This window comes from Agelaius phoeniceus, chromosome 1 (genome assembly GCF_051311805.1).
Source record: "Agelaius phoeniceus isolate bAgePho1 chromosome 1, bAgePho1.hap1, whole genome shotgun sequence".
In the NCBI taxonomy this organism is placed as follows: domain Eukaryota; kingdom Metazoa; phylum Chordata; class Aves; order Passeriformes; family Icteridae; genus Agelaius; species Agelaius phoeniceus.
This window is the reverse complement of record NC_135265.1, coordinates 82,186-102,877: the sequence shown is the minus strand read 5'-3', so window position 1 is coordinate 102,877 and position 20,692 is coordinate 82,186. Positions and strand designations below refer to the sequence as shown.

Genomic DNA, 20,692 nt, shown 5'->3' with positions numbered 1-20,692 from the left:
CGCCGCGCCTCCCGGCATGCCGCGCGCCGGCCCGGCCCCGCCCCCGCAGGTACCATAGAGGCGCCGGCGGCGCGGGCCAGAGCGGCCGGCAGGCAGCAGTGAGAGCGGAAGCGGAAGCGCGCGGGGCGATGTGGCCGGTGAGGTGGCAGCGGCTGAGCGCGGCCCGGCCGAGGCCGCCGTCACTCCCCGAGCTCCCGTCCCGGAACTGCAGCCCGCCCTCTGTCCGGTCATCGGCCTGAGGGTAACAGAGCCCTGGGGCCGCCGTCCCGCGGGACCGCTGCCGCCTGAGCACCCCGCGCCCGCCATGTCCTGCGACTGCTCCGGGAGCTCGGCCTGGCCGTAGGTGCCGCGATGCGCCCGGGCGCGGTGCTGAGCGCGCTGCGGCCCGCGCTGCCGCTCCTGCTCGGGCTGTCCTTGGGCTGCAGCCTGAGCCTCCTGCGCGCCTCCTGGAGCCACGGCGCGGCTGAAGAACGCTGCCTGGCACCGGGCCCGCCCGCGCCGCCCGCCCGCGGCGATCCGCCCGAGGCAGCGGAGGGGAGGCCGGGCCCGGGCCACGAGGACTTCAGGCCTCGGATTGTGCCGTATTACAGAGACCCCAACAAGCCTTACAAAAAAGTGCTCAGGTAAGGCATGCTTTTTCTTGCCTGGATTTTCTTCAAGCAAAATATTCTCGTGGGAACTTTTAAATCTTCGTGTAATTGAACAGGTTCACGGTGAAATTTGCTGTTTGAAATAACTTGTGTAGTAACAGTGTCGTGCACCAAGGTAACGGCCAAGATTGTTGCCATAAGGGCTGTAAGAGATGCGTTCAGGAAATTAACCTGAGAGGGGAAAAAGGCAGCAAAATTGCCTAAGAAGAGTGAGAATATTTCTTCTCAGTACAGGGAGGATGATTCTGCCCTGCTCAGGTGAGACCCCACCTGCAATGCAGCATCCAGTCCTGGGGTCCCCAACACAAAAAAGGACATCAACCTGTTGGAGTGAATCCAGAGGAAGCCACCAAGATGATTGGAGGAGTGGAGGAAAGGCTGAGAGAATTTGAATTGTTCAGTCTGGAGAAAAGAAGCTTCACAGTGATTTAGCTGCAGCCTTGCAGTTCTGCAAAGGGAACAGCCAAGAAGGATGGAGAGAGACTGCTTAACAAGGACGTGGAGTGATGGGACAAGGGGGAGTGATTTCACGCTGAAGGGGAGTAGGGTTAGATTAGATATTAGGGACAAAGTCTTTCCTGTGAGGATAGCAAAGCACTGGCAGGGTTACCCAGAGAGGTTGTGCCTGTCCCATTCCTGGAAGTGTCCCTGGCTGGGTTGGACAGGGCTTGGAGCATCTAGTGGAAGATGTCTCTGCCTGTGGCAGGATGTAGGGACTAGATGATGTTAAAGGTCTCTTCTGCCCCAAAACACTCTGGGATTTGGGGGTTGTTTTGTTACTTGTGTTTAATAGAACATGTTTAATTATTCTTCAAAATTTGTTTTAACTGGTCTACTTGTTATGAAAATACTGGTCAACTAATTATAGTGTATGTGTTAAGGAAATTTTCCTGCTGACCATCCAGGAGCCACTCTGGGTATCCCTGCTCAGCTCCTTCCACACACCACACTCATACTGCCAGACAAGTTTCCTTGGCCTCAGGTGTCCTACAGCAAAGTCTCTTTGATTTCTCTTAGTATTTCACTTACAGTGTAGCAGCACCATAACAGCTCAGGGTGTTGCCTCTGCAGAGGGACCCTGAACAAAGGGACCCCTGGACTTTTGTACCCTCACAGTCTGTGTATTCTCTTTGCATGTTTCCTCATGTGCCCCTTGGTGCAGTGGCGGTTTTTGGTCTGGAGTCTTCTCATTGTTCACTGGGTCCTGCAGGGCTTTGTGAGGCCAGAGAACAGCACCCATTGCTGGCTCGTGGCCTGGGTCTCCAGTGATCTCCCAGCACCCAGGGCCCCGTGTGCAGCTGGTGTACCCCAGCACACCTCAGCCACCAGCACTAGAGACTCCTCAACAGTCATTCCTGTGTTTTTGTTGAGCATACCTGCTAAGCTGCACCTTGTACTAAGCTCCAAGTGGTTAGCTCTGTGGTATTTTAATTTTAATTGCACTGGCACAGTTTTCTAGCTCAGATAGATAATGTGAGATTGTAGCTATCTTGAAAGAAGTGTTTTTACAAAATGGGATTTTCACTAGTGAGACTTCTCAACCTCTATGACCAGGCTTGACTTCTTCACCCTGGGTAGATTCCAGCATTTAATGATTTGTCCCAAGTTACCATAATTCTTTGATTTTTTTTTTCTCCTCCAGCTGTTTGTCATGTAGGTATGTACTTCCTTTACAGAACTCGCTACATTCAGACAGAATTGGGATTCCACGAGAGGCTGTTTGTGGCCGTGCTGACCTCCAAGGCCACGCTGAACACGCTGGCCGTGGCAGTGAACAAGACCGTGGCCCACCACTTCCCCCGCCTGCTGTACTTCACCGGGCTGCGCAGTGCCAAGGTGCCCCATGGCATGGTGCTGGTGGCCCATGGCGACGAGAGGCCCATTTGGCTCATGTATGAGACCATGAACTATATCCACCAACATTTTGGTTCTGACTATGACTGGTTCTACATCATGCAGGATGACACCTATGCCCAAGCTGAGCAGGTCAAGGCTCTGGTGACACACCTGAGTATTAACCAAGATGTGTACCTGGGGCGAGCAGAGGAGTTCATCGGGGGAGACGAACAGGCCCGGTACTGCCACGGGGGCTTTGGCTACCTGCTGTCCCGGAGCCTCCTGCTGAAGCTCCACCCACACCTGGACAGCTGCCGCAATGAGATCCTCAGCGTGCGCCCAGATGAGTGGCTAGGTCGTTGCATTATTGATTTCCTTGGCATCACTTGTGTTTCCCAGCTCCAGGTACTACCTCCCTGCTCAGGTTTTGTGTTAGCTGAGCCTGACAAAGCCCAGAATTTGATTCATTCTCTACTGCATAGCCAAGAGGCTTTTTTGTGAGGAGCTGCTGCTGTGAATTCCAGAGGAACAAAGGGCTCTGTGCTATGGCAGCATTGGTGGGGGGGGGGGGGGTGGGGGCAGAATCACAGCTGGGATGTTGAGGGAGAGAGCACGCACAGGATTTAATTTTCAGCCTTATTGGCAGGGCTGATTCACAGGTTTTTGAAGGCGTGATGAAAGGTATGTTAGTACTGAAGCAAGTGCAAATGCAGTGCAGGGTGGGAGGGACAACTTACCCCTTTTTTTTCTGGGTACTGCAGTCAGTATGGAAAGAGGGGCAGATGTGTGTATGGGGTGAGGAGAAGCTGCTCTGTGAACTCAAGTTCCATGCCAGTCTTTGTGGCTTTTGTCTGCTTCAGGGCCAGCATTATCGCACTTATGAGCTAGCCAAGAATACTGAGCCGGAGAAGGAGGAGGAAGAGGACTTCCAAGCAGCTCTTGCAGTGCACCCTGTTTCTGACATGACCCTCATGTACCGGCTGCACAAGCAGTTCAGCAGGATCCAGCTGGACAGAGTCTATCAGGAGATCCAGGACCTCCAGGTATGTGGGCAGGGCTACCTGCAAAAACTCCTTGACCCAATGGAGGATTTCCTTCATTTTCAGCACACTGGAGGGAGATCATTGCTTCTGTTTGTGGGCAACGGTCAGTCAGACACAAGCTGTAGTCCCTTGTCTCAGAACTTCTGATACCACGTTACCCAAAACTCCTGGTGTGACACTACCCATGTACAGTTGTAGGTGGTGAGGTGGGCCTGGGGAGGAGCTGGCCTAGATCTCTTTGATAACACAGTGGCGATCAGTTTGTGCTCTCTCTTTGCACAGATGCAGATCAGGAACCTCACAGCACTGACCCCTGCAGGTGAGGCAGGTGTGACCTGGCCTGTGGGCATTAATGCCCCATTCCTTCCAAAGTCTCGTTTTGAGGTGATCAGCTGGGACTACTTCACGGAACAGCACCTGTTCTCCTGTCCTGACGGCTCCCCAAAGTGTGAGCTCTCTGGAGCCAGTAAGGCAGATGTCAGTGAAATTATTGAGTCTGCGGTGGAGCAGCTGAACCGGCTCTATCAGCCCCTGCTCCGCTTCAGCAAGCGGCAGCTGCTGAACGGCTACCGGCGCTTCGACCCCACACGGGGCATGGAATACACCCTGGACCTGCTCCTGGAGGCTGCCACCCAGAAGGGTCACAGTCATGTTCTGGCCAAGCGAGTCAGCTTGGTCCGACCCTTGAGCAAGGTGGAAATTATTCCCATGCCATATGTGACAGAGGCCACACGTGTGCAATTGGTGCTTCCCTTGACAGTGCAGGACCTGGATTTTGTAGCAAACTTCCTGGATATGTTTGCTATGAACACACTGGACACACATGATAATGCCTTGCTGACTTTGCTCTTTATCTACCATCCCTATGATGCCCAGAGAGTTGGTCAGATGGATGTTTTTGCTGGAGTCAAAGCCATGGTAGGAGAGCTAGAAAAACGCTATTCAGACGTTAAAATCCCGTGGATTAGTGTTAAAACAGAGGTGCCATCACAAGTAAAGCTCATGGATATAGTCTCAAAGAAGCACCCTGTGGACACACTGTTTTTCTTGGCCAGTGTCTGGACCGAAATCAACATGGAGTTTCTGAACCGCTGCCGCATGAATACCATCAGCAATTGGCAAGTCTTCTTCCCTGTGCATTTCCAGGAGTTCAACCCTGCGCTGGTGTACCGTGGTGAGCAGACAGCATCCTCCAACACTGACTATCTGAGAGATGGGCATTTTGACAGGCATTCCTTTGCTGAGGCCTGCTTTTATAATTCTGACTATATGACAGCACGTACCAAGCTCGCAGCTGATATCCTGGACCGAGATGAGGTGCTGGAGAGCATGGAGGTATTTGATGTCTTCCTGCACTATTCTGGCCTGCACCTGTTCAGGGCCGTGGAGCCAGGGCTAGTGCAGAAATACACCCTGAGAAGCTGCAATCCCCGGCTCAGCGAGGAGCTGTACCACCGCTGCGTGCTCAGCAACTTGGAAGGACTTGCATCCCGCTCACATCTAGCCATGGCCCTCTTTGAGCAGGAACAGGCCAACAGCACTTGAGAGATGAGAAACATCAAGAGCTTCTCAGCACCTTAACACTTGGCACTTTCCATTCCCTTCCCAGCCTTACCATGGGTGAAGGGTATGTGAGGTCAAGGGAGGAGGAAGGCTTTCCCAGACCCTGAGGCACATGGGCTACGGAATGAGGCTGTTTCAGTAAAGGGGGTTTGGTTTGTTTGGGGGATTTTTTAAAATAAATTTAATTTTCTTTCCAGGCAGAGTAATGTCATCACTTGTAAACTTTGCAGCCTCTGGGATGAGGGATGTAAACAAGTTGTAGAATGGACCTTATTTAAAGCTATGTAATTCTGCTGAGCAGTGCAGGGAGAGAATGAGTATGAGCTGTGTACTTGGACAAAGTTACCTTGACTGTGCTATTCTCAGGGCTGTTGCTGCACCCTCCTTTGTGTTTATGCATTTCACTTTTTCAAGAGGTGTAAACACAGCTTGTCTGGGTTAGCTGGACAAAGCTATTCAACCACTTTTACCTTGGTGGTTTTGGCTCTTCCAATGGTATAGAGTGGTTCCAGTTTAAATATCTTGGGGATGGAGACTCCCAGCAGTAGAGTGGATTTATAGTAGAGTAACATTTACAGTTCAAAACTTCTTTCTCCTGTTTAAATGAATTATTTTGCATTTTAATTTGTGCCCATTGCTTCTCTCAGCATCACGGGATGCCACTGAGCAGCAGCTGTTTGTGTCTTCCTTACACTTTCCCATTACTGACGCATGCACAGATGACACTGTTGTGAGGCTGTTCTTCACACAAAACACTCCCAGTTCCCATTACTTAACATTTCCACGTCCCTTTACTGGACTAACTCCAGTATGTCCATGTATGTCTTGTATTGGGAAGCCCAGACTGGACTCAGCACTCCTGGCATGTCTCACTTGTGCTGAGGAGACCGGTCATTGTCCTGCCTGCCACAGTCCTGCTGCTGTGACCCAGGGTGCTGTTGGCCGCCTTCGTTCCGAGGGAGTGCTGCTGGCTTATGTTTAGCTTGGTATCCACCAGGACCCCACTAATCCTTTTAGTTTTTCAGCTTTCCAGCATCGTTTCTCCAGCCAGCATCCCAGAAATCAAAGCCCTGATGTGAGCTTGTGAATTGATGTGATAAGCCAGCAAGTGTGACTGACCCTGTTCAGCGCTGCAGGGTCACTGCTGAAGGAGAGAGCTTGTATTTGCTACACTTATCTCATGAGGTGAGCGAGGTGAAGGTCTGGTGGGGGCAACAAAAGACATGCTGAAAAATTAGAAAAGCTTGAAAGAAGTATTCAAAGTCAGGAACATTGGTTCAAATTGGGTAGAAATTTCAGATTTTCTTATTTAAGTAAGGCACGTGTCAGTTACATTTACATGGGAAGATCACAGATGTTTGCAGTGCCTTATGGGGATGAGTGTTTGTTGCTAAGCGAATGAAGCAGAGCAATGCAGAGTCCCCAGGCAGGTGCAAAGGAGAGCCCTTTATTGCAAAAACCAGGCCTTTTTAAGTAGTTAGGCTGTTATCAGTTACATTCCATTTTAGCTGCCAAATGTAATTCAGCTAACCAGCATTCACCATAGTGTGAGCACGTAATGGTTATATAACTTGTTTTTCTGTCTCCAATTCAGATGAGTCACTTTCCCATAGTCCTCTTCTACTTAGCCAAAGTAGCAGGCCTGAGCCATGATTTTACAAGGTTAACAAGACCCTTATTTTATAAAGCTTTACCTATATGCAACATGTAAGCACATATTCACAGAATGAGGACAAGGGCAATTTTCTGGGAAACCTTTTATTAATATAAGGGTTGTTCTGTATGAGGAGGTTCTGATCCATTATGATCCAAGTAGGAAAGGGACTTGGGCTGTGTAGGGTGCTGTTTAAAATATAATGTTTTAGAGCCAACACAAAAGAATAGTGTACATCATCTCATTTCCTTTAGATGTGGGGAGCCTCAAGTGGGCCTCTGATCCACAGCCAGCATGCCCTGCAGACCCCACCTGCAGAGCTGGTTCTCTCTTTTTTGCGATTAGGGCCATTATAAGAGTGCAAGAAAACAACTCTGCTCCTCATTCCTGCTATCACACAGAAAGGATGTATGAATGAGAATTTCTTGCCTCACTGTTAGACAAAAGCCAAGCCATGTGAGTGGCAGAATGGCTGGGCATGACCAAGAGCTGCCCATGAGCATTTCTGTATGATGAGCTGGCTGAGACTGTCTGGTGGGCAAGGGGTTTGTGCACAGAGCCAGCTCTGACTGTTGCCCTGTGAGCAGCACAGGCCTGTGTGTGCTCAGGTGAATGTCTCCATCTCCAGGATGGAGCGACTGCCAGGTGGGATCATGTGCCACAGATGGACAAAAACTCCAGTGCTGCTCACCTTGGGGATGGTGTGCTCATCTTGAATGCCAAAGACATTCTGGTGCATGAAAAATAACTTCCCAGTGTCAGCAAGGATACAGAGCTAGTAATTGCAGGTTTCAGTACAGTGTAATATTCAAGGAGAATTCCTTGGATCATTGTTCTACATAACACATCTGGAAGCCCTGGCAGAGGACACGGTGCTGTAAGAAACTAAGCAAGCAGCAGATCTTCTGCACAGGGACACAGCTGGTGCCATGTCACCAAGCTGAGCATTAACCTGGGAGAAATGCAGGAATTGGCTGTCAGGAATTGCTGACTGAGAGCTGCAGGGGATGTGACAGGTGGGGATGTCTGGGATGTAAAACAAGCTGCTAAAGGAAAGGGTTTGAAATGACATGGGGCAAGCAAGAATCATTAGTGAGTCCTCATTAGAGAAGAAAGAGAATCATGGGAAACAGGATAGTGAGATTTGATGGATGTAACCCAAAAGCCAGGAATGTTGTTGCCAACTTGTTGTTGGCAAGTCCCTGCCTGTGTTCAGGGTATGTCAGATGATGGTGCAATGCTACACAGAACTTAAAATTCTTAAGAGCATTTTGCATCTTGGGAGAAAGCTGAGGGAAGCTGGAAGCTGATTCTTCTATTTTTTACAATCCAGCTCTGTGGGAAAGGAAAGACAGGAAAAATACTGCCAGAAAACTGCCCAATCCATAAGCTGGGGATTCTGGTTTTTATCTGCGGGACAGTTCCCTGGCCAGTTGTTTGACACTTAATTGATTATTTGGAAACAATTATTTTGGAAACAAAATCAGCAGATATGTTAAAATATGTCAAAAAGTCATGAAGAGAGGATAATAGTGAAGAAGAGTGTGTAGCAGAGTAGGGCCCTTCATACAGACTTGTCTTAGGACAGTCAAATGCAAACTTACGTGCTTGGGGAAGATGGTGTATCGCTCCTCCAGAGAGGACTCCATGTTAAAAAAAGGTAAGTCTGTAAAGAAATTGACTGTATTAAAGTGCAAACAGCTTTATTTACTTGGACCCACTGTTCCAGACACTAATACCCAGGCTCTGTCCCAGCCCTATAAAGTATCAATTTGAGACATGATATAAGAGATCTTTACAGGTAGACAATCTGGGGGAAACAGATGCTGTTGATGTGAGACAGAAATAAGGGCCCTGGGGGCATAGCACACAGCCTATTTTTAAGGCTTCTAGGAACAAAGAAGAATGTTGGAGGTTCACAAAATGTACCTCAAGACTGTAAGAAGTATTTTACAATGTGAGATGCAGAACTCTTGTTCTGGTAATGACTTTAAACTAGGTTTAACAGTTTTAAACTAAATGAGAGTAGATGCAGACTAGATAAGAGACCATTTTTAAAATGAGGCCGGAAAGCACTGGCATAGATTGCCCAAAGAACCTCATCCATCCTCGGAGGTCTCCTCCTCTAGGTTGAGCAGCACTTGGAGTGCCCTTATTATGAGTCGGAAATGTCCCTGTCCATGGCAGGGTGGGACTAGAGGGCCCTTAAAAGTCCTTCCCAACCCAAAGCTTCCTATGAGTCTATGGACTCTTAGAAGGTTTGTGAGTGATCTGATTAGGGTGTGTGAGTACATGTACAAAGTGAAAACACTGGATACTAAAGCAATTTTTAGTTGTCCAGGGATAAGGCATGACTGCAGCAGATTTAATTCCAAAGGAAAACAGGCGGATGCTTTCAGTGCTGAAAGTGAGTAGCTAGTGGAATTAGTGGTAACTTTTCCCATGTGCTACAGTTTACTTGGGGCAAGTGTGAAATTACTTGTCAAATGTAAGTGGGTAGAGTAAATCCTTCATGGCCTTAAATTTCATGACTGTCATTATACAGTGGATGAAATTTGCAAAAGAGAAATCTATCAAAGGCTGTTAAAACACAAAGCCAAAACCTCTGGCACAGCAGGTCTCTGAATTACAAATCTGGAGCGTTAGGAGAGCTGCCAGGGAGGGAGCACTTTGTCTACCTTATTTTAGTGACTTTTTTCTAAGCAGACAGTGTCAGGGAGAGGGTAAATCAGTCAGGTGTGCTTATGATTTGACTCTGTGCCACCATTTTTTCTCTTGCACTAAAAAAGACAAGATCTTTTTTTAAGGATGCACTTTATTTTAGCCAGAAATTATGCACTATGTGGGGATCATGGTACCGAGTCTGTGTACTGCAGTGGGGTCATGTACTGGCCAGGAAGATAAATTACCATGATTGTCAGGTTTGATCCTGTAGCCCTGAAGAAATGCACACCCTTATGTGATGTCTCTGCTTTCCCCAACATGCACTGTACTTTTGTGTATACTTCATTTTCTTTGGGGTCCACAGTAATGGATATTTTTCTTCCTTGTCGCCAGTTGTGAAGGTAATTTCATCCATTGCATGTTTTAGACTGGCTGACATATCCTGTTGGAATAATCTGTTGATCCTACAGAAGGATGTGTAGTATATGTAACAAACAAAGAAGCTTCGGTCCCAGCTGCATTTTTAACTTCAAGAAACAGGTAAAAATAGACTCTCCACCTTTTCATCTGCGACAGAGCCTACTCTATCCCAAATTAACAAGTATACGTTAAAAAAAAAAACAAACAAAAAAACCCAAACCCAGATGCTGTGAACTCAGATATTGTATCTAATCACAGTGTTCATCAGTCTTCTCCAAGACCAGAATATAAATGATGTGCCTCTGCCGTGTGACCTGGATGAGTAGCCCATCTCCCTGGGGGGGATGTGCCCAGGGTGGGCTCCCCTCTGCTCCCTGGGGCACACCTGAGCAGAGTTCAGGTCTGTCTGGGCAGCTCCTCCATTCAGGCACAGCTCACAAGCTGCTTCACCCCAAAGTGCTGCAGAGACAATTCCCAGCACACTGGAGAGTGCAACCCAGGTCTTGCAGATGGTCTAAACTGCTTCACAGAAGTTCTGGAGTTGCTGTTGGTCAGATGAGCAGAGAGAGGACAGGATGCTCTCATTAACACGTTTCCCCAGCTACAGCAAGGTATTCTTGCCCAGCATACTCCTCCATTCTCAACTCCAGCACAAAGAGTTCTTTTCATAGGAGCTTGCTGTCTTCTGTTTGGCTTGGAGCATTGCCTTGTCGCACATCCATTGGGAAATACTCTGTACAGCACTGCAGAGCATGTGCAGGTGCCAGCTGCCAGCTTGGTCTCAAGCCAGGGGTCGTGGCCTGAACCCCACCATACCAGATGCTTTCATGCCCCCTGTCCAGAGCTCACCACTCCCCAGACCTGTACTTCAGCCAAGGCAGTCGCCCTCTCCCATTATGAGCTCTTTCCTGCGTGTACTCGGCACTTACCTTATCTTCCCAGCATGCATGCTGAACCATTGCTCATGGATTCTCAAAGGGGGCAATTTTCTGGTGACAGGTACCACAGAAGCTCATTTTGCATTTGCAACAGTGTTTTCCTGGCACAAATAACCGTCGGAAAAAGCTTGAAAATGTGACACAGAAAATGTAGTGAAAAAGCCAAAAGCATGTGTACAGTCCCTCCTTAAAAACACCCACTAAGACTTAAATCCACCTTGTGATCTTTACAATATTTTACTTCATCTTTTAGACTTGCACTGTTTTTGAGCAGTCAGGTTTGCTTGGCTCCTTGCAGATGGAGCTCAGTCCTTTCACCACTTCCTCACAGCTCCTTGGAGCATCACTCCAAAGCATTCACTGTCAGTGCTCATCCTGTCCGAACTTCCCTCATCCCCATGGACTGCAGGGCTTTGCAAGTTACGCTGAGGGTTCCTTCTCACCGCTCTGTCAAAGTGCATTGTCGCAGAGATCTCCCCCGAGGGTTTAAGAAGCAATTTTCCTTTTTCTGTTACAATTGACACCGCGCCTCAGACCCGTAGCCCGCCAGGCCCAGGACCCTCATCTTCACCCTCCCGGGAGCCACCAGCTCCCGAATCCAAGGCAAAGCGTGTGGATGGTGGATCGCTGCTCTGGGCCGGTTCTGAGTTTGAAGGACTGGACGTGCCTCGGAGCACCCTGGCCTGTTTGCTCTCTCATCCTGCTACTCCCGTCCCCATCGCCACTGGAATTCTCACTGCTTCCCGGCCCGGTCGCTGTGGGTGCGAGCCCCGCTCGGTAGCGCTCGAGAGCGCTCCGGGCCGCGCTGGGGCAGGGCCGGGCCGGGCCGGGCCGGGCGGGGCGGGGGCTCTGCGTCGGGCCCCGCGGCCCGGGGTGATGCGGAGCGGGGCCGCCAGGCGGCGCTGGGGAGCGCGCGGAGGCTGCGGCGGCGGCCGGAGCGCTGCGAGAGCGCCGGGGCTGCGGCGGCGGGGGCGGCAGGGGGCGGCGGTGAGTGCGGGGCGGCGGGTGCGGGGCTGGGGGCTGCCACAGCGAGGGGGCTCCGGCGGTGCTGCGGGGCGCTGCCGGGGAGAGAAGGGGATGCCTGTGGCGGCGGAAGCAGGGGCGGCGGGGCTGGGGACCCTGGCGGCGGCGGACCTAAAAGCCGGTCCGTCCCTCTCTCGAGCTCCGTCGAAGCGGCAGAGCCGGAGCGGCCCGCGGGGCTGGGAGGGCGTGAGCGCCGCACCCACCTGTCCCCGGGAGGAGCTCCGTGCCGCGCCGCCCCCGCGGGGCTGGGAGCGGGGAAGGGGCCGCGGCTGCGCCGCCCTCCCGCCGCAGCAGCGGGGCCGGGGCCGGGCTCCCGGTGCGGGACCCTCAGCCCCGGCGCGGCGGGTGAGATGCGCTTTACCGACGGTCCCTGGCCGCTCTCCGCAGCGCCGCGCAGGCGCTCCGCACGCGGACGGGAGCGGAGCATGGACGGGACGGTGAGCGCCGCCTCGGGCCCCCGGCCCAGCCCCGGGCAGCTGCGGGGCGCCCCCGCCGGCGGTGCCTCAGGGCCGGGCACGGACCCCGGGCAGCGCCGCTGCCGCTCCCGCCCGGGGTCTGCCCGCAGTGCTCGCCCGGTCGGAGCCTGGCGGAGTCCGGGCGGACCCTGCGCCGCCGGTACCGCCCGGAGGTGCCGTCTTCCTCCGCCGCCGCTCGCTCGTGGAGCCGCGGCCGGAGCAGCCTGGCCCTGCCTCGCTCTCTGATCCTGCCCGCGGACTCGGCTTTAGGCGGTGCGGCCCCGCCGGCCCCTGCCGAGCCCCCCGGCTTCGCTGCCTGGCAGGAGCTCGGCTCGCTCGGACGGGCAGGCGGAAAGGGGGAGCCCAGTGCTCGTGTACCGCTCCCGAATGTGGTCTGCAGGCCCCCTCGGGAGGGTCTCCTTTAGCAGGGACTGACTTTACCGAGGGAGACTGGATTTGTCCATCCTGCCCTGACATGGTCCAACCATCCTCTGGAGAGAAGGGTCCTCTTCTTAACACCCAGCGCTGCCCTGCATCTAACTGACTTCTGTCTCTGGTGCTCCAGGAACAACAGCCTTCACACAGGAGATGGCAGCTTTTGAGAGAGTGTATTTGCTGCCTCTAAGATACTGCCTCTAAGATTTGCTGCCTCTGAGATGCCTCTCAGTTCTATCTTCAGAGGGAGATACATGGTTCAAGATACTCTCTAAGGACTAACAGATCCGTGTCTGTGGGAGACTGATGCTCTGTATGGCCTTCTGGAGTATCTCCTGACTTCCCACACATGCGAACCATCTCACTTTGGCACCAGGAGTTTGCTGCTGGAGATTGCTGGTCCTTCCCTCCCTCCTGTTCCCTGAAGCCTGAACTCTTCTCTGTTCCCTCCATCACCATGGCCTGTGGAGGATCCCTGTGTGGAAGTTGCTGCTGGGAGAAACTGAGGTAGAACTGAAATGGGGGACTGAGGAGCAAGCAACGTCATTCACCAGTTAGCATGATCTGGGAGAGTGTGCCCTATCCTTGCCTGGTGCTGTCAGCACTGCCCTTCTTGGAGACTTCACCCTACCACCCATCCAAGGAAGTCCTGCAGCTTCTGAAAATAACCAGTGCCTTGGTGTTGTCTCAGGAGCAATCAACAATCTGCTGTTTTCCGTGGGGACACCACCAACCAAACGAGCTGAGCTCTCTGTGAGGAGGAACTTGCAGCTTGGCCTTGCCCCTAAGGCAGGGTGAGGACACTCAGCCTTTGCTCTCCTCCTTCTCCTCAGCGCTGCAGTAATGTTCCTTTCTGTACCTCCTGCACTCTCCCTTCTCACTTGCGCTGCCTCCACTGCAGTGTTTGCCTCAGCCCCTGCCTGCCTGGGCTCTGTCCTTCCTTGACTACAGCTCTGTTCCAGCAGAATTCACCATTATCTTCTTTTTGCCCTTTGTTCTTCCCTTTTCTTGACCCTAGTAGATGCAGAGCCTTGGTCCTGTCCCTGGTGGAGTTATCCACTCTGCTCATGCTGCCTGGCACTGCCCAGGCTGGCATTGCAATGCTCATACTTCCCTTTCTTGCCTGTCCCTTCTTTGAGCAGTGGTTTCTATTTGCATGTCTAGGTGTGAGCTTATGCTTGAGAAGGCTTTGTGTGCTGGTGCTCACACCTGTTCTGCTGTAGTGCTGCTTTTCTTCATCAGCTACAGTACAGAGCTGCCAGGAGCTGCTGTGCAGGGCTTTGTATGTGCAGGTGCAGCTGCCTCAACTCTTCCCATGGAACAGATCCCTTTTCCTTCTTAGCCTGGTTTGTCTTCTTTGGGAGCTATCATAGCATGCAGACACTGAAGCTGCCTGACTATGCCCTAAATATGTAGGATCATTAATTTTATTCCAGTCTGCCACACTCTCCTTAACCTACTTGGGCAGCTAATGGTGCTTGATAAAATGCTGGAGTGTTCTGGTAGGAGTGGATTTTGAGTTCTTTAAGGAATTGGTTTTTTAAGGATGAAAGCAAACTGACTTGGTTAATGTTCTTAAACTGGCCTGCTTTCCCCAGGTCGTGAACCTCTGTGTGAGACAATACCCTTGCTTCTTGGGACAGGCAAATTCCAGGGGTCCACTCCAGTCCTACCCACCCTGTGGTTCTTATCAAAGCCTGCTCAATAGGTTGACAGGTTATAGGCAAGCAGTAACCTTTGTGTTCTTTCCAGACTCCACAAATACAAGGTGGGTCCTGTGGGGAAACTGAAGAGCCTACATGGATGGGCCAGTGCCTGGGCTGCTGTCCTGGCAGCCTGGCCGTGCACCTGTGTGCACAGTCCCCAGACAAGTCCCAAACTGCTATGTCAGTCTCATCTTCCCTTTCTTGCTCTTCTCCCCCCTCTCTTTTTCCGCAAGTTGGGCTGCTTATGAAGTGTCACACGGGTTTATGCTGTTCTAGGAAATGTTATTTTTATTGTATGTTATTTTCCTCTCACACAGTATGTACTTTCTCTTTTCAGAGCTGGATCCAAATGCATCCTCAGCCTGCTGTCTTAGAGCTGTTCCTGCTTAAGGTCAATGAGAACATCTCCTGCTAATTCACCATGACATAATATCTGGTCTCCTGCTCCATCCACAGGATAAGTTTCTTGCTTCCTCTTGGTCTACACAGATGTGACTCCAGGTGTTCAGCTGCCTTGTCTGATACAGGTAGGTTTTAGCTCTTTGAAAAGTGACCTGTTTTAGTCAGGAAGGACATCTCTGTGCTTTGGACTGGGGAGGGAAAATGTTTGCCTTTGGGCATATGGGAAATACCGTGTTGTGAAATAAATGCTAAGATGCCAGCTTGCTGCTGCTGACATAAACTGGTCATTTGAGTAGCCAGTTACTTGTATGATAGTTTGTGCTAGTGTTGGCAGGAAGATGCTGATCTGGCAGAGAGGACTGGCTCAGAGGAAGTGACATTGGAGGATGCAGTTGCTAAGAGGAGGAGGAGGAGTAGCAGGTATTCCTTGTGGTAATTCATTACTCCATTTGCCACAAGTAAACATGATTAGTTCTTGTCAGGTGGTTATTGATCTGTGGGGTTCCCATGCTTCTCAGTGCAGGTTTAAATTAGCTCTTCCCAGCTAGGAAGACTTCATCAGTACCTGCTGTTGCTGGATGGGCACTGGTCATCTCCATGATAAGGTGCCCAAATCTGCCACTCACATCCTCATTTTCTACCATTAGTTACATTCTTCCTGTTGCTTCCACTGTGAATATCCACCTGTCTGTTTTCCCAGCCAGTACACAGCAAGGCTGCAGGGGACTTTTGTTTTTGCCACTCCTGGATTGGTGACTTCTCACCTTTCACAGCCTACACAGGTCACCTCACTGGTAGTGGAAATTGTGTGGTAGAAGACATGCATACTATTTTGCTTTGGAAATAAAACAGCCTAGGTTATAACAATTCTCACTGGAATTGGAAGGGCTTGTGCGTGAAAACTCCTTCAGTTTTTTGATGAAGATGTTCATGTTGACATTCTGTTCTCTTCATCACCCAGCACTATCTCCTTGCCCAGTGCTGCCACTGTGGTTTCCAAGCAGAGTGCTTGGGCTAACACCTAGAATTTGGTGGTCTCTCCTTGAATTGAACAGCGTTCTGGAAGCTTATCTTTTCTGGAAAGATGCAGCTGGAGGAATTGAATGGTTCTTAATTTAAACTGTGAAGGATTAGGAGTTCGGGTGTTATACCAGGGGAGTTATCCAGGTTTTGCATTTATACAGAAATGCCCTGGGTACATGGAAGCAAGCAGGTATCTACAATTGATGTGCCTTTACATCCAGCTCACAAGGCTGCACTGTGCACACTCTCCATAGTGTTTTCATAATGCAAACATTGGCTAATAGGTCTTGTTCTGGAAATGTTCCTCAGAGGTCGTCAAGTGAGGTGTGAATTGACAACCTGAGGTGCCCTTGTCAGTTGTTTCCAATATTCACTGAGTAGATGTGGAAGTGACAATGACACTGTCATTTCTGTACTGGCAGCTTTGTGCTGGACAAGAACCTCGTGAATTTTATAGAAAGCTGTTTTAGTTTTCCTTTCATTTTTTAAAAAACTCTGCATTCACAGGTTTCAGAGTTTGAGAGACAAACTTCCAATCCTTTCCTTTCTGGCCTCCTAGAGTCCTGTAGCCTTCTCTGTTTTCTGTACTAGTGTGGAACAGATGGTGTCTGTGTCTGTCCGTGATCAGTGCCCAAAGCAAGGGATAGAAATATTTCTCCCTGAACAGAACTAGCCTTAGCTAGCTTGAAGGCTTTAGCTAGACTGAAGAATTTGCCTGCTCCAAGAACATCAGTGTAAGATTCTATTCAACACTGTCTTTTTTACCTTTTTTACCCCCAAATTTGGCACACTTACTCTCTGCCTGTGAATAAATTTCTTAAAATTACTTGTTTAAAGGTAGTTCAGCTCCTTTCAAGATCCTAAACTGCAGAGAAGAAAACACAATTTACCAGTTATATATTTTTACATTTACAGGTGCAATATGCACAGCTATTGCATTGAAGTGGGAAATCATGTAAACTTACCTTTTCAGCATGTGGCCTTTGATTTGCAAGTATGCTTTTGATGAGCAACTCCCCTCTCGAGACAGGCTCCCTTTCTCCCCTGTGGAGAAAGCTGGGGCTATTCAGTCTGGGGAAGAGAAGGGTGTGTGGAAGTGTCTGAAGGGGCTGCAGGGGAGCTGGAGAGGGATTCTTTGTCAGTAACTGCAGTAATAGGAAAAGGAGTAACAGGTACAAACTGAAAGAAGGGAAATTCAGGTTAGATATTAGGAAGAAATGTTTGCTATGAAGGTAGTTAGGCACTAGCACACGTTGCCCAGGAAGGTTGTGGATGCCTGGCCCTGGCAGTGCTCAGAGCCGGGCTGGATAAGGCCTGGAGTGGCCTCGTCCAGTGGAGGTGCCCCTGCCCAGGGCAGAGGGGCTCTGGCCTAGATGATCTTTTAGTCCACTCCAACCCCTTAATGTTTTATGAGTCTATGATGTGAAAGAAACTTGACTTGGTGAAATGGCGAGGCCCAACAAAGTATGATATTGAAAATTTATGAATGTATTAATTTTAAAGAATTAAACCAGTCATTTTCCCCTGGCAAATACTATGATCCATGGCAACGGCAGAATTTCCAGTTGAAAGGTGGTGTCTACATGGAACAGAAGAGCTGTGTTTGCAGCTGTGAGACCAGTGAGGAATTATTTTAAAATGTTACTTGCAGATTTTTAAGCTTTCCATTTTCACGATAGAGAGAGGACATACTGGAAGGTTACTTGAGGGATTTTATTCTTGTTTGTTCCTTGAGATCACAGGGGTAAGCACATAGTAATTGAATGGGCTGGCAGGCTGATCACTCTGTGGACAGGGGCCAATCTTAGCAGTTGCAGGAGAAAGTACAGAGCTCATTCACTGTGGGTCACAGAGGGACAGAATGGTATGGGTTGGAAGGGACCCTCACAGATCACCTAGCTGTGTTCAGGCATTTCACCTCCCTCATTGTAAAAAATGTCTTCCTTAGGTCTCATCTAAAACTGCGCTTTTTAAAACAGCAGTTTAAAAGTGTTGTCCCTTGTCCTGTAAAAGGTCTCTCTCTGTCTTTCTTACAAGCCCCCTTTAAGTACTGGAAGGCCACAAGAAAATCTCCCTGGAGCCTTTTCCTCTCTCTTGCCTCTCTCAGCCCATCTCCAGAGCAGAGGGGCTCCAGCCCTCAGAGCACCTCTGTGGCCTCCTCTGGGCTTGCTCCAACAGATCCATGTTTGTCTTGTACTGTGGGCCACAGGTGAGGTCTGACAAGTGCAAACAGGAATAATCCCCCCCATACCTGCTGTCTGTGCTGGGGGATCAGCCCAGGACACAGGCTGTTTCTGGGATGTCAGCCCTCATGGCCAGCATCTGTTCCCCCAATAAATGAGATGGAGAATTGGCGATGACCAAAATGGAGAAGGCTGAGGTACTCAACAACTTCTTTCCTGCTCAGTTTTCACTTGTAATTGCTCTTCCCAACTCTCTGGAGTGCCTGAATGTCATGGTAGGGACAGGGGGAATGAAGCCCTGCCCACTGTAGGAGTAGATCAGGACCTAAACCACCTGAGGAACAGGTACATACAGGAGTCCATGGGACCTGATGAAACACGTGCCAGGGTCCTCAGGGAACTGGCTGATGGTGAATCCTGTCTCTCCTCAGTAATCTGTATTCATCAAAGAACATCCATGGCTGGAGAAGCCAGTCACCAACCTCAGCCATGAAGCCAGGTGTTGATCCACACTGATCATGGTTGTTTACACATTAATAGATCTTATACTAAAAGAAGCTTTTGGATGATATGACACCCATATTTTACTGAGCACTAATTGATTTCCATTGGTCCTTACTGTGAGCCTTATACCTTCCACAAAGACAGGCTGGTTAACCACTGGGAATTTAAATGTGACATACTGCTTGTAGACCTTCTACCAGTGCAGGGTTTAAGAACTTGGAAAAATATCTGTTAAGAAGGGTTTTGGCAGATCAAGGCTGACTTGGGGCAAAGAAGGATTTGAAGCCCTGAAGGCCATGCCACCCCTCTGCTTGTTCTCTTAGCATTCTTGTATGAATCAAAGTCTCTAGTCCAACGGTATCTGTATGTGGTTTGTGAGTAATTCTTGTGCCAGTTTTGTGCTCGGTAGTCCAGACCTATCTTGGTAAGGAAGTGAACCAGTGTGGACTGCTAAGAACAGCACAGATCTATGCCTAGATCTCCCTGGGATGTGCACAGACCAGCTAGGGGACCAGGGCAGTGTGCCCTGAGACAGGGCACCTGAGAAATATCTGCTGTCATCGCTTTGCTCTGGACTGTCTGGTCCTTTCAGTCTCCACCATCCTCCGAAGTAAATGGTGGCGTGTGTCTTCTGGGCATTTGGCACATACAGGCTTTGCCAAGTGGTTTACAAATTTGAGAAAAGTGGATGCTCCTTATCTAGTTACTGCTTTTTGCATCTTCAGTGTCTCTTGGCAAGTCCTACGTCAGTTTGTGCCCCAGGCTGCCTATCTTACATGAAAAACATTTAATTCATTTTGAACTTAGTCCTCCATTTTTGTTGGTGATCCTCAAGTTCTTTTGTTACAAGATAATGTGCTCCTTTCATCACAGTGACAATTTTTGTTCTCTATATTTTCCCCCTCCTCTGCAATATAAACAGGCACTCTGCCTCAGCTCCTCTCCATAAGAGGATTACTTTGAATGTAGTCTTTCTATATCTGTATGGTTATAATTCTGCTGTATGCTTTTAGAGATGTGACCAGCAGTGGCTGCAGTGTGATAAAAAGCCAGTACTGACTGATACTGTGTTCTGTAATGTCTTCTGTCAAGCTCTTCATAACTCCATCAAATTTTATTTTCTGAGTGAATGCTTCTCTCAAGTGCTGCAGCCATCCTCACCTGTTAATATCTTTAACAATGTAAATTGCACACAAAGTTGTAATTAGTGGAGTCCTGTTTTTTGTCTGAAGACTTGATGTGTAAGTGTGCCACTGCAGGTAAGGAGTCACCGTGTCTTCTGTAGAGACAAACACGTGTGCCTCATGGGTCTGTTATGTTCTTATTCTATTCTCCATTGTGTCCCTGTTTTATTAGGATTAGAATTCTTTTATAGGTCATGTAAATAAAAGTGGGCTTGTCAGCATATTGCATTTCAATGTTTTGAAAATGGCTCTCAGTCAGGTTTCCAAAGAATATAAAAGCTAACAAGGGAAGTAGATAGTCAATAAAGAAAACTCATTGTAAGCAGTAAGAAAAAGCAGTGACTCATACAATGGTTGAGGTTGCAAGGGCTCTCTGGAGGTCATCAAGCAGAACTGGTTGCCCAGGACCATGTCCAGACAGGCTTTCAATATCTCCAAGCTGGGAGACTCTGCAACCTGTCACCCTCACTGTAGAACACTGTTTGTTGGTGTGCCAAGGGAACCTCTTGTGTTTCAGTTTGTGCCTGTGGCATCAGATGCTGTCACCACTGAAAAGAGCCTGGATCCATCCCTTTGCATGGAGTTTATATACATTAATGGGCCTTCTCCAGACTGAGCAGTACCAGCACTCCTGGCCTGTGCTCACAGGAGAGATGCTCCAGTCCCTTTGTCAGGTTCACAGCTCTGGTGTGCACTCCCCAGTGTGTCCTTGTCTCTCTTGCTGGGCACAGCTCTCCAGCTGTGGCCTCCCCACGCTGCAGTGAGGGGCAGGATCCCCTCCTGGCACTGGTGCAGCCCAGGTGCCCTGCGGGTTCCGCTCGGGGTCTTTGTCTGACAAACTGCTCTTGGGCACATCCTGGTGCCTTGTCCTTCCCCAGGGGCAGCCATTTACACTTTCTGCTGAATTTTGCCAGGAATGTAAGGGTAGTGCAAGGTGAGAGTTAGGTGAGGGCTAACTCACCTGACCATTTGTGTCCTCAAAAAAGGACACAAATGAGCCCCAACACCT

The 20,692-nt window shown here is 49.7% G+C and overlaps 2 protein-coding genes across 5 annotated transcripts in view; both read left to right on the top strand.

Moving 5' to 3' along the window:
- Positions 1–52: 52 nt before the first annotated feature.
- Positions 53–5,288, top strand: CHPF2 (chondroitin polymerizing factor 2). Of its 2 annotated transcripts, none has more exons than XM_054637164.2 (4): positions 53–623; positions 2,327–2,891; positions 3,347–3,529; positions 3,812–5,288. In XM_054637164.2, exons 1-4 carry the CDS (start codon positions 352–354, stop codon positions 5,072–5,074), a joined length of 2,283 nt encoding a protein of 760 aa, XP_054493139.1. In that variant the 5' UTR covers positions 53–351; the 3' UTR covers positions 5,075–5,288. The 2 variants fall into 2 exon arrangements, with proteins under 2 accessions (XP_054493139.1, XP_054493147.1); XM_054637172.2 differs by having other exon boundaries at positions 491–623; positions 2,293–2,891.
- Positions 5,289–11,653: 6,365 nt separating this feature from the next.
- Positions 11,654–20,692, top strand: part of SMARCD3 (SWI/SNF related BAF chromatin remodeling complex subunit D3) — a 75,215-nt gene continuing 66,176 nt past the window's right edge. Inside the window, exons 1-2 of one of the 3 annotated variants that reach the window (XM_077176320.1) lie at positions 11,654–11,755; positions 14,725–14,914. The gene's annotated coding sequence lies outside the window, so the exon portion shown is untranslated. Of the gene's footprint in view, positions 11,756–12,026; positions 12,229–12,414; positions 13,476–14,724; positions 14,915–20,692 lie in introns of those variants that run through there. The other 2 variants (XM_077176338.1, XM_077176276.1) reach the window with 2 other exon arrangements.

Coding starts and splice junctions, on each gene's coding strand:
- CHPF2 (XM_054637164.2), top strand. CDS start 352: ATGCGCCCGGGCGCGGTGCTGAGCGCGCTGCGGCCCGCGCTGCCGCTC. Junction 2,892..3,346: donor CTTGTGTTTCCCAGCTCCAG/GTACTACCTCCC, acceptor TGTCTGCTTCAG/GGCCAGCATTATCGCACTTA. Junction 3,530..3,811: donor AGGAGATCCAGGACCTCCAG/GTATGTGGGCAG, acceptor CTCTTTGCACAG/ATGCAGATCAGGAACCTCAC.